At 36.3% G+C, this 12,183-nt stretch overlaps 1 protein-coding gene across 1 annotated transcript in view; it reads left to right on the top strand.

The window, feature by feature from the left end:
• IQCB1 (IQ motif containing B1) overlaps positions 1 to 10,379 on the top strand; it is a 40,438-nt gene extending 30,059 nt beyond the window's left edge. The window contains exons 10-14 of the mRNA XM_044666744.1: positions 2,028 to 2,170; positions 2,667 to 2,815; positions 6,863 to 6,994; positions 7,633 to 7,789; positions 8,881 to 10,379. Of these exons, the coding sequence (XP_044522679.1) occupies positions 2,028 to 2,170; positions 2,667 to 2,815; positions 6,863 to 6,994; positions 7,633 to 7,789; positions 8,881 to 9,110 (811 nt within the window). The 3' untranslated portion in view covers positions 9,111 to 10,379. The remainder of the gene's footprint in view (positions 1 to 2,027; positions 2,171 to 2,666; positions 2,816 to 6,862; positions 6,995 to 7,632; positions 7,790 to 8,880) is intronic.
• The last annotated feature ends 1,804 nt before the right edge of the window (positions 10,380 to 12,183 follow it).

The raw sequence follows: 12,183 nt of genomic DNA, 5'->3' as shown, positions 1-12,183 counted from the left end.
ATCCCTCATTATATCCCCATCCACCTGTGTGATCACGCAGTTGTTTTTCTTATGTATTTCTGCTTCCACAGTTCTTCCTCTAAATGTGAATAGCGTTCTTTCTCATAATTCCCTCAAAGCTGTCCTGGATCATTGCATTGTTGCTAGTAGAGAAGTCCATTACATTCAGTTTTACCACAATGTATCCGTCTCTGTGTACAATGTTTTCCTGGTTCTGCTCCTGTCACTGCATCAATTCCTGGAGGTCATTCCATTTCATGTGGAATTCCTCCAGTTCTTTATTCCTTTGAGCATAATAGTATTCCATCACCAACAGATACCACAGTTTGTTCAGCCATTCCCCAAATGAAGGGCATACCTTCGTTTTCCAGTTTTTTGCCACCACAAAGAGCACGGCTATAAATATTTTTGTACGTCTTTTTAAGGGCAGGCAATCTTTTATTGATCTTTGGGCATAGTTCCAAATTGCCATCCAGAATGGCTGGATCAATTCACAATTCCACTGGCAATGCATTAATGTTCCAATTTTGCTACATCCCCTCCAACATTCATTACTCTCTCCTGCTGTCTCATTCATGCTAATCTGCTAGGTGTGAGGTGGTACCTCAGAGTTGTTTTAATTTGCATTTCTCTAATTATTAAAGATTTAGAGCACTTTTTCATGTGCTCATTGATAATTTTTATTTCTTTATTTGAAAATTGCCTATTCATGTCCCTTGCCTATTTATCAATTGGGGATTGGCTTGATTTTTTTTTTGTACAATTGATTTAGCTCTTTATAAATTTGAGTAATTAGACCTTTGTCAGAGGTTTTTATTATATTTTTTTCCCCAGTTTGTTGCTTCCCTTCTAATTTTGGTTACATTGGTTTTGTTTGTACAAAAACTTTTTTAATTTAATGTAATCAAAATTATTGTACATTTTGTAATTTTTTTCTAGCTCTTGCTTGGTTTTAAAAAACTATTAGCATTTTAGCACAAATTAATTTATCAAATTAATTCATTATTCATCAAATAAGGCTGTCCCTGAGGAAATGAGAAAAAAGACAGGTAATTATAACTGAGCAAGAGCTAGAAAAACTTACACTGTGGAACTCTGTAATGAGAGGCTTTGAACATTGAAAACACTCTGTGGGGAAGGGGAACAAATAGGAAGGGAGGAGACCACCAAAACGGTAAAAATATACTCGACAAATCAAGGATGGTTTCAGCATTGTTTTGTCCATTTTACTCCCAGTTTTTTTTTTTTAAATAAAAACATGAATCTTATATAATCGTAGAATTTCAGAGCTAAGAGATCCTTTAAAAATCATCTTGTTCAATCCCAGACTTCAAAACTCTCCTCTCCTCAGGGTCCAGGCCCCATAGTTTACAAAAGAAAAAACCAGGACCTGGAAAGAATTTGACTCGTACATTGAAACTTCTTTTATTAGACCCTAGATTAGCTTTTTTTTTTTTTTTTTTTTTTTGCTGACTGTTGACAGCCCTCTTTATACTGCCACAACAAATTTGAAATATTTTGGGAAGGATGGAAAGGAGAAGTGGGGAAAAGTGAGCTATGATTTTACTGGTGTAGGAAACTATCACTAACATCAGAGTCTTTTCTACAACTTCCAGATTTTAGAGAGTTGTTTGAGGCCCCAAATGGTTAAGTGACTTGTTAAGCATCAGGCAGCTCTGATCATTCAAACGATGAAACTTTAGCCAGAACATCACTATTCATTTGGTGAGGGTGTGTCCTAATTTCAAGCAGTATGCAAAGAGAAAATAAAGAATTTTTGAGTGCCAAACAAATGTAACTCTGTAAAGTAAAGATATTACATTTCCTCATTCTCTTTGCTAGTGATGTCAGAGGTGCTAGAAAGCAGTAGGAATGATTAAAGGGGGGGGTAGATATTTTTGCAAGTGTTGGCCAAGACAATGCAGATTTGGTTAGTGAAAAACATTTTTATGACTTTATGATCTTTGAATTTTATTTATAAATCTCTATTAATACATTAATATATCGATCCATTTATTAATACAAAGAAATAAACGAGAAAAACGGCTACTGAAACTAAAGAAGCAGAAAGAAGAAGAGGACCTCAGGTTACAGTTGCAACTTCAAAGACAAAGAGCCATGAGAATATCCCGGGAGTGTCGGCTAAATTTACTAGAAATAGTTCATCCAGGTAAGGGTGGTAATATCGATTTTGTAAGGGTAAGAGATTACCATGGAATTGCCTAAGTTTAGTTCTGCATTACCTTTTAGACATCTCAAATTGAAGGTCCTAGTTTTATCTCTGTGACAAGTGGGGTTAAGGGAGTAGATAAGAACTCATGATTTCACAAGTATAGGGATGTTCTCAGTGAAGAAACTTCTTTTACCAATTCAAATCTTCAGCTTTATAGCTGTAACAGGCTCACTTGGGTCACTTACTGGTTAAGTTGATTTGCCCGGCATTATATAGCCAGTATATATCAGAAGGTAGAACTTGAACTCAGATCTTCCTGTCTCTGAGGCTGACTTATTCTTCATTATGCCATGATGCTTCTTAATAATACTTTTTAAAAATAAAAGAAATGTAAAGAAGGAAAGAAAGCTGAAGAAATTATTTACCATACCTTTGATATAAAAATTTGGGAGCAATAGGATTGAGTGTGCTTCAGTGTTATTTTTTTTTGTAGGTCAGATGGGAAAATACATCCAAGAAATGGAGGAAAAATCTGCACTAATTATCCAGAAATATTGGCGGGGATACAGAGAGAGGAAAAACTTTTGTCAACAAAAGCAGTCTCTAAAGGAGTATAAAGCAGCCGTCATCCTTCAGAGAGCAGTGAGTTATTAAATTTGGCTTCTTATGTTTAAACACTTCATTTTATCAAGAGGTGATACTAGAGGAGTAATTTCCACACTACGATGTTTGTGTACTTCTTAAATTAAAATTTTAATTTTTATCATGAATTTTAATAAACATGAACATTTTAATATATAAAGAACAGAAAAAGAGGATTATAATATGAAACTGTGAGCCTCTATAAAATGTAATAAAATTAATGCAATAGTGGCAAAGCTTCCCTACTTGTCTTTCTCTTTCCAAACTTCGTTCTTCTCTCCTGTTAAAAAATATTCTTTGGGAGATCAATATCACTCTCTACAAACTACCTCATATACAACTCCCCCTAACTAAAACTTTCTCTTAGAACAAATAAATATAGTCAAGCAGAAGAAATACACATATACACATATGAGAAAGATGTCTGATTCTTTACCCAGAGTACACCACCTCTCTTCCAAAAGATGCTAAGCATGTTTTATTATCAGTTTTTATGAAGTCATGATAGGTCACTGCATTATTATCAGCATTCTTAAGTTATTTAAAGCTATTTTCTTTTACATTATTGTAGTCTTTGTACAAATTGTTCTCCTGGTCCAACTCAATTCACTCTATATCAGATTGTACAAGCCTTCTTAGATTTCTCTGAATTCATCTCTTTCAGACTTCTTATAGTACAATAATTTTAATTACATTCATATCACAAAATTTGTTTAGCTATTATCCAATTGATGGGCACACTCCTTATTTTCTAGTTCTTAAGAAAATAAAAAGTACTGCTTCAAATATTTTTCTATATGTGAGTTCTTTTCCTTTGTCTTTAATCTCTTTCAAGTGTAAAACTAGTAATACTATATTGCTAGATCAAACAGTATAAATATTTCAATGCTTTTTTGTGTATAGTTCTAAATTGCTTTCTTTTTTTAAAATTATGTTTTATTTTTTTAATCAACAAAATTCTACCTTCTCTATCTTTTACCTCAGTCTTCTTCCTACTTACCCCCATGTTGAGGGCAAAAGGAAAACAAAACCCTGTTACAGATTTATATGGTCAAGCAAAATAAAATTTCTGCATTGTCCATGTCCAAAAATATGGATATCTAATTCTGCACTCTGAGTCCTTTACCTCTCTATTAAGAAATTGGTAGTAAATGTCATCATTTGTCTTCTGGAATCATGATTTGTTATTCTAATAATCAAAGCCCCTAATTCTTTCAAAGTTGTTTATCTTTTCCTTATTTTTGTCATATTCAAAATTATTCTGCTTCTGTTCACATCAGAAGTAAACTCATTGCAAACAAGCAAGCCATTCCCCAATCAACAAATGGTCAAGGGACATGAATAGGCAGTTTTCACATGATGAAATCAAAACTATCACTAAGCACATGAAAAAGTATTCTAAATCCCTCCTGATTAGAGAAATGCAAATTATCATTTTTCTTTTTTTTTTTTTTATTAAAACCCTTACCTTCTGTCTTGGAGCCAATACTTTGTATTGGCTCCAAGGCAGAAGAGTGGTAAGGGCTAGGCAGTGGGGGTCAAGTGACTTGCCCAGGGTCACACAGCTAGGAAGTGTCTGAGGCCAGATTTGAACCTAGGACCTCCTAGAGAAATACAAATTAAAACAACTCTAAGGTACCACCTTACACCTAGCAGACTGGCCAATATGGCAGAAAAGGAGGGAATTTGGCAAAATTGGGACACTAATACACTGCTGATTGAGTTGTGAATTGGTACAACCATTCTGGAGGGCAATTTGGAACTATGTGCAAAGGACTTTAAAAGATTGCCTGCCTTTTTTTGACCCAGCCATACCATTGCTGGGTTTGTACCCCAAAGAGATCATAAGGAAAAATATATGTACAAAAATATTTATAGCTGCATTCTTTGTGGTGGCAAAAAATTGGGGGAAAATCATTGATTGCTCATGGGTAGGACGAGCTGACATAATAAAAATGACCATCCTACCCTTAGTGCTATACTATCAAAGTACCAAAAAACTTTTTTACTAAATTCAAAAAAAACTATAACAAAGTTCATTTGGAAGAACAAAAGACCAAGAATATCAAGGGAAATAATGAAAAAAAAATATAAAGGATGGTGGCCTTTATATCTAATTATATCTAATACCCTATACCAAGATAAACTCAGAATGGGTGAATGGCTTGAATATAAAGAAGGAAACAATAGGTAAATTGGGTGAGCACAGAATAATATACTTGTCAGATCTCTGGGAAAGGAAAGATTTTAAAACCAAGGAAGAGCTAGAAAAAAACTACAAAATGTAAAATAAATAATTTTGACTACATTAAACTAAAGGTTTTGTACAGACAAAACCAATGCTACCAAAATTAGAAGGGAAACAACAAACTGGGAAAAAATTTTTATAACAAAAAACTCAGATAAAGGTCTTAATCACTCAAATATGCAAGGAGCCAAATCAATTGTACAAAAAAATCAAGCCATCTCCCAATTGATAAATGGGCATGGGACATGAATAGGCAATTCTCAGATAAAGAAATCAAAACTATCAATAAGCACATGAGAAAGTGTTCTAAATCTCTAATAATTAGAGAAATGCAAATCAAAACAACTCCAAGGTATCACCTCACACCTAGCAGATTGGCTAAAATGACAGCAAAGGAGAGTAATGAATGTTGGAGGGGATGTGGCAAAATTGGGACATTAATGCATTGCTGGTGGAGTTGTGAACTGATCCAACCATTCTGGATGGCAATTTGGAACTATGCCCAAAGATCAATAAAAGATTGCCTGCCCTTTGATCCAACCATACCACTGCTGGGTTTATATCCCAAAGAGATCATAAAGAAAAAGACTTGTACAAAAATATTTATAGCCGCGCTCTTTGTGTTTATACAACTCTTGTGCTAAGCTGTTACTTCACTTTCCAATTTTTTTTTTCCCCCATAGGTCTCATTTCTTTTCCAGATCTTTCTTCCAGCTCTCTCATTTCATTTATGAAAAACATTTTTAAATATGTGATATTTTAAGTATAAAAACTTTTTTAAAAAGCTCTTGCACGGGGCAGCTGGGTAGCTCAGTGGAGTGAGAGTCAGGCCTAGAGACGGGAGGTCCTAGGTTCAAACCCGGCCTCAGCCACTTCCCAGCTATGTGACCCTGGGCAAGTCACTTGACCCCCATTGCCCACCCTTACCACTCTTCCACCTATGAGACAATACACCGAAGTACAAGGGTAAAAAAAAAAAAAAAAAAAAAAAGCTCTTGCTTCTGTTTTCCAGGAATTTTAGTTGAATTTGTGCCCAACTTGTGTTTTACCTGTGTTTTTCCTTGAGACTTTGCTATTAAATGTTTTGGATTCATTGTGGCCTTCTAGGTTTGTGTCTTTTTTTGTCCCTATTCCACTTTCTCCAGATATCTATCAATTCTAATTTTTCTAAAATTTCATTCACTTCTCTTCTTATATATTTTTTTGGTTTGATTTTTCTAGATCTGATAGGGGAAGGTTGAGGTCACTCACTAGTATAGTTTTTACTGTTTATTTCCTCCCTAAGCTCCTTTAGTTTCCCCTTTCAAAAGGTCAGGAATTTATAGTTTGTATCAGACTCTGCGCTGGATCACACTGCTATTGGAGCACTGAAAACTTGCAGGGCCCAAGCCTAAACTATCCCTGAGATCCCTGCAAGTTTTTTTGTGTTATGCGGGACAGAGTCTGATCACTGCCTCCTCTGATACAAACTTTGCAATTGGCTACTATTAGTATTATTGCACTTAATAATAATATTGTATAGTAGATGGGATAGTTATCATTACTTTGTTACAGATGAAAAGGAGGTTTCCAAGATTACCAGGTTAATAATAGTAGAGCCAAAACTAGAGCTTAATACTTTTATTTCCTATTGTAATATTCTTTCCACTGTGCTTTGTTGTGTCTCCTATAAGAAATAAATCTATAACTTCTGTGGATCAAGAAAAATAACTTATGGTGATATTGTATCAGCTTTATATGTCTCATAAGTGGAAGAAAAAAAGGAGAAAACTACAGACTTTCCTTTTGTTTACATTTAGGCTCTTACATTCTTAAGAAAATGCCATAAGAAAAAGAAAATGTCTTATTCCTGGCAAGGACTCCCAGGACTCACTGATGCACGTAGGATGGAACTAAAGCAACATGTGGACAATTACATCAAACGGCACTCAGTATGTTAGATTCCTATCACAGGAAATCAATCTGTCTTATATTACTACCTTATGTTGTAGATAGCAAAGTGAAAAGATCTCATGTTTCAAAACTAAAAAATAGACACACAACATATAAAAGGCATAATTTCATGTAAATATGGATTTAGTTTTCTTACTTTGTGATCACCCTCTATGTGATTGTATAGCCTCTTCTTAATATTCTGTACCAGTGGGAGGAAACACTAATTCCAATAATTTGAAACCATGACTAATGGTTCATATCTCATCTCTTCCAATTATGACATGTTCCCATTCCCCATGACATGAAAAATTGCTAAATAAGCAGGCAGTTCTGTGGTTGCAAATCAACCGGAAGGCCTAGCAACTAGGTAAAAGGATTCCATTGCAAAAAGTATACTTGATTCATTCACTCACTAAAGATCCTTTCCTGCAGTATCTCTCCCAAGACAGTCACTAGTCCTGTTCTCAGTTCAGCTTCTTTGGAGGATTTTGGCCTGAAAGGGTGTCAGAACTCCCTTCCAGTTAGGTAAAGATAGTCAAGGAACACAGATAAGTTGTGAGTTGGGTGTATATAGTTAAATGAGAGAAAAATTAGTACATATGCCCTCAGGATACTATTTCTTATCTTTCTCCAGGCCTCTGAAATGTCCCACATGGCCAGCAGGGAACTCCACACCCAGGCTCAAGAGCGGCTAGGGCACTACTTCCTAGGGAGGGCCCTAGAAGAGCGAGCACAACAGCGAAGGGAAGCTTTACAAGCTCAGATCAGTACCAACATTGAGCAGCTGATGAGTAAGTACTGAATTCTATATGTACTTTCTGTAGTCAACAAATTCTTTCTCAGGGTAGAAAATCATAGAAAAAGGCCATTTACCAAATACCTATCTAGTCCTTTTACCTGTCTCCAAGGAAGATTTTATCTAGAATAATGCCTTCCAGAAGGAAGATTCCACACCCTCACTTAAGCATATCACAGTTCTACCTTAGTTCTTAGTTTGCTCATGTCTATTGATTCTCTTAAGTCTTTATCCTTTTTGTTATTTATAAGTGTCGAATAATATTAATGACATTGTCTTAAATTTTTAACACCTCATAGCTTTCAAGCCACATTTACACACATTACTTCATTTGATCATCATGACAACCCTATTGGAATAGTCAGCAAAAATTATCTATTTGGCAAGCTGCAATGCCTCAACCTGACTCCATGGACTGCTTTTTTCATGTATGGTAGAAAGGTTCATTGCTGATTGCTTAATGTCTCTTACTTGTTGTTTTTGATTTATTGGGATTGAGGCTTTCCTGGATCTTTTCCTGACAATATAGGTCATGTTGTTCTTTTTGGTTATTACTATTCTCAAAAGAAATCAACTTTTAAACAAATACACACAATTCCATGATCCTTCTTTATAATGCCTGGGTCATTTGAAGTAGTCAGTTCTTGTTTCAAATAACAAAATGAAATTATAATAAGTAACTCCTCTGAACAAGCAGATATAATCCAGACATGAGAATGACGATCATTTGGTACATTGTTGTAGTCTGCATAGAATTCAAACTATTGTTTCCTAAGTTCTTGTTTGATGGGAACAGGACTGTTGGAGGATCATAAGATTTGGAGTAGAAAGGGACCTTAGAGTTCATAAAGTCCACTTGTCCTTTACCTTCATTACCTTATTTTGCAGATAAGGAAATTGAGGATTGGGGAGTCTGGTAAATGATTTACCCAGGGTCACACACACACACACACACACACACACACACACACACACACACACACACACACAGATTCTGAGGCAGGATTTGAACCTGGGTCCTCTTGATTCTAAGTCCAAGGTCCTATCCACTATAACGTATTCTTCTGTTCTTTTCTTTTATTACAGGTGCACCAAATCTGAGGGAAACTACGGGACAGGAGCCTGAACTCTTCATAAGCAGGTCTCGGCCTGTGGCCACTAGAGCCAAGCAAGCCCACCTTGCCACACTAACAGAGAGACAAGCACCTTGGTGGAAGAAACTTGAGGATGAGGTTGGAGATGAAGAAGTTATCCCAAAGGAAACTCTCAGTATAGATTTGGAAAGCTTATTTATTGGTGGAAGCAAATCTCCCTAGGAACTTGGCCAGAACACTAGTCTTAAGAGCTCTCATAAGGACAGTATTCTGGTGAGATCCATCAGTTTAGATATGCCAAGATTTGGGTAATCCTTTGGTCTCCATAAGTCCCCTTCCTTGAGCTCCCTCAAATAAGGCTGGTTCTATATTTTAAAGAGATGCCCAATTTTTACCTCTAGAAACTTTTCTCAATTTTCATTTCACTTCTCCTTTATCATGAATACCAAGGTAGATTGGTGACCCTTCCTGTGAAATTAAACACAGATTGATACTGTATTTATGTGCAGGGCAATTTTTTAAAAGATTATACTTTTTTAGTAATTCTGAAAGATTTGACAGAAAGATCAATCATTTTTCAGTTCTGTAATTTGGAATTCTTAATTTTCCATTAAAAATAGACATTAGGAAAAATAATTTTCTAAATTTTTGTAGAATAACCACATATTTTTACATCTCTCTTTTTTTCCCCTCAATGATTGTTTTTTCATACTTAATGTTGTGATAAGGATTTTATTTAGTTTCAATAAGAGCAGGTTTTAGGTCAGAGAAAAAGTTTTGACTTTTATGTTGTCCCCTTTAAGAGGGAGGAACAGAGAGAAGCTGGCTGCTGGCTCTTTAAAGATACAGCATAAAACTGTAAGGATAAGTAATAAGGGATAGAGAGAAATTCATAGATTTTCTCTAAGAAGAAAGGAGGAGAATTTAGATACAAACCCTGGGAGAAGATTCTGGAAGGAGAGGAGGATCTTGGGAGTTGACTGTAACTATCACTCCTGATCTAGCTTTCCACTGAGCTAGAAGGAAGATCTTTTGCTCTGGCATTCTCCTTGGAAAAATAATGTTGTGGAAAGATTAGGGATTCCTGGGTTGGAGAATTGCCTTGGAGTAGACTGCCTTTTCCCTGGAGTATGGAGATCAACTTGTCTAAGATCAAACAGTCAGAGATCAATTTGGCTATGGTAATCCCAAGGGTTTTGTCCTCTGGGACTCTGGGTTACCTAGGAAGCCAACCCCAGGCTTGAGAGGGGATTCAGGCTAACAGCGGGTCTTTTCTCCTCTGCCTTCTTAAAGACAATCTGGGTAGTTAGATTAGCAGATAGTCCGATAGCATTGGAGTTTTAGATAAGAACTGGCAGAGCCTACAGAAGAAACAAAGGGTGACCTCTTACTAGGTGTTTAGAAGTTGGGTTGAGTCTAGATTAGAAGTGTTAGGACCCTAATTACCCTTTTGTCTTACTCCAATTATCAAAATAAACTTGGTTTCTAAAGCCCAAAGGTTTTGTGCTTTACTGGGCCTGGGAAGGTCCCTAGGTGGGTGTTTCTCATCTTCTATCCATCTAGGCCTTTCCCAAACAATCTACCTCCATTTGGAAGTAGCCATCTCTTTCAAAACCCAGTGAAGGAGGGGGTAGCTGGGTGGCTCAGTGGATTGAGAGCCAGGCCTAGAGACAAGAGGTCCTAGGTTCAAATCTGGCCTCAGATACTTCCTAGCTGTGTGACCCCGGGCAAGTCACTTGACCCCCATTGCCTACCCCTTACCACTCTTCTGCCTTGGAGCGAATACACAGTATTGACTTGGCTCCAAGATGGAAGGTAAGGGTTTAAAAAAAAAAAAAAAGCAGTGAAGGGAGAATTCTGGGTTCCTGATTTCTCTGGTAGTCTTAGGAAACACCGGTAGCTATTTTGAGCTCTCTCACTCTGACAGTTGGTAGTGGTTGAAGTGGAGAAGTACAGACCTGAGGAGAGAGAAGAAGGAAAGATTTACCATTAGAGTTAAGAGTTCAGTTACTGAGGGGTTTTCCTCAGTTCTCTAAGGGACATAGGTCTGAAACTCTGAGGCCTATTCTCTACAGGTACCAGAGGGGGAGCCAGAGAACTGTCTGTGGCAGCTGACACAGTTGGACTTTGGAGTTGAGGGAAAGAGAGGAATTGCATTTAGTTTCTCTATGAAGAAGAAACATATTTTGAGTTTTATAAATTATTATGAGAAGATAAAGATCCATTTTAGCTTAGGATAAGATAGAGTATTATATTTAGTCAGTAAGTGTAGTTAAGTCAGGTCTGCTCTGCAGATCAGAAACTCCATGAGGAGTTAGGTTTTGGGGGTTTTATTTAGATATTATAGAAAAAGGTAAATAGATTCCTACCTATTCCTAACTCCTAGTTTCTATCCTCCTATTTCCTTTTATTACCTCAACCATAAATAAATTGGAATTGGATTAAACTGCTCCTGGCCTTCCATCTACTACCTGCAATTGCTGCAAGCACTGTTAATCCCTGACAACTTTAGTTATAACAGCTTGTCGATAATAGTTAGGGTCTCAATATACCAGCTATTATTTACCTATAACAGCTTGGCAAGTAAAAAGGACTTGAACCTAGAATCTTCTGTAAAGAGCAGTCAAGAATAGTAAAAATAACTATGGTTGTTGAGACTATGGCTCAAATTATAAAAGAAGGGATTTCATTATACCTTCAAGAGCTTCCCTTCCCTAAAATGTTCAGGGACATACTATATCTTACTGTATTGGATATTTTAAATTTAATGCCAGTGGGTGGATTCATTATGCTATTGGGATTGGTACTAGGGTACCAAATATACTCAATTATGGCTCAAATACTAACCAGAAAGAAAAAGCAAATGAAAGAATCAAATAGAAACTAGACTACAATATTTAGAAGACATCATCATGAAACAAAGTTAAATAATAGCTCAGCTTCTCAATGGCATGAATACTAGTAATGACACCACTGCTAAGACAACTAAACAAGGCCGAAAGAACAATGACAATGATACTATCTTTTTCCCAATGAGAGAAGTGCCAACATTTAGTTCAGGGCACAAACTAATAACTGTTAGGCACCACAAACCTTTCACACCTGTGAATGTGGAAGGGTTCAAACGCAGTACTTCTTCCTTTGAGGAGGAACCAATTGCTGTAATTTTTAAAAAATGGAAAAAATATGCAAACAATGCAACCCCACATGGATTATCTTTGATTATCTAATGGATGAGCTTTTAACTAAAAGGGAAAAAGAGAAAGTGATCTAATTAACACAGGAAGAGTGGGGT

The sequence above is a fragment of the Gracilinanus agilis genome, chromosome 3, assembly GCF_016433145.1.
Source record: "Gracilinanus agilis isolate LMUSP501 chromosome 3, AgileGrace, whole genome shotgun sequence".
Taxonomy (NCBI): domain Eukaryota; kingdom Metazoa; phylum Chordata; class Mammalia; order Didelphimorphia; family Didelphidae; genus Gracilinanus; species Gracilinanus agilis.
This window is presented reverse-complemented; position numbering and strand designations above follow the sequence as displayed.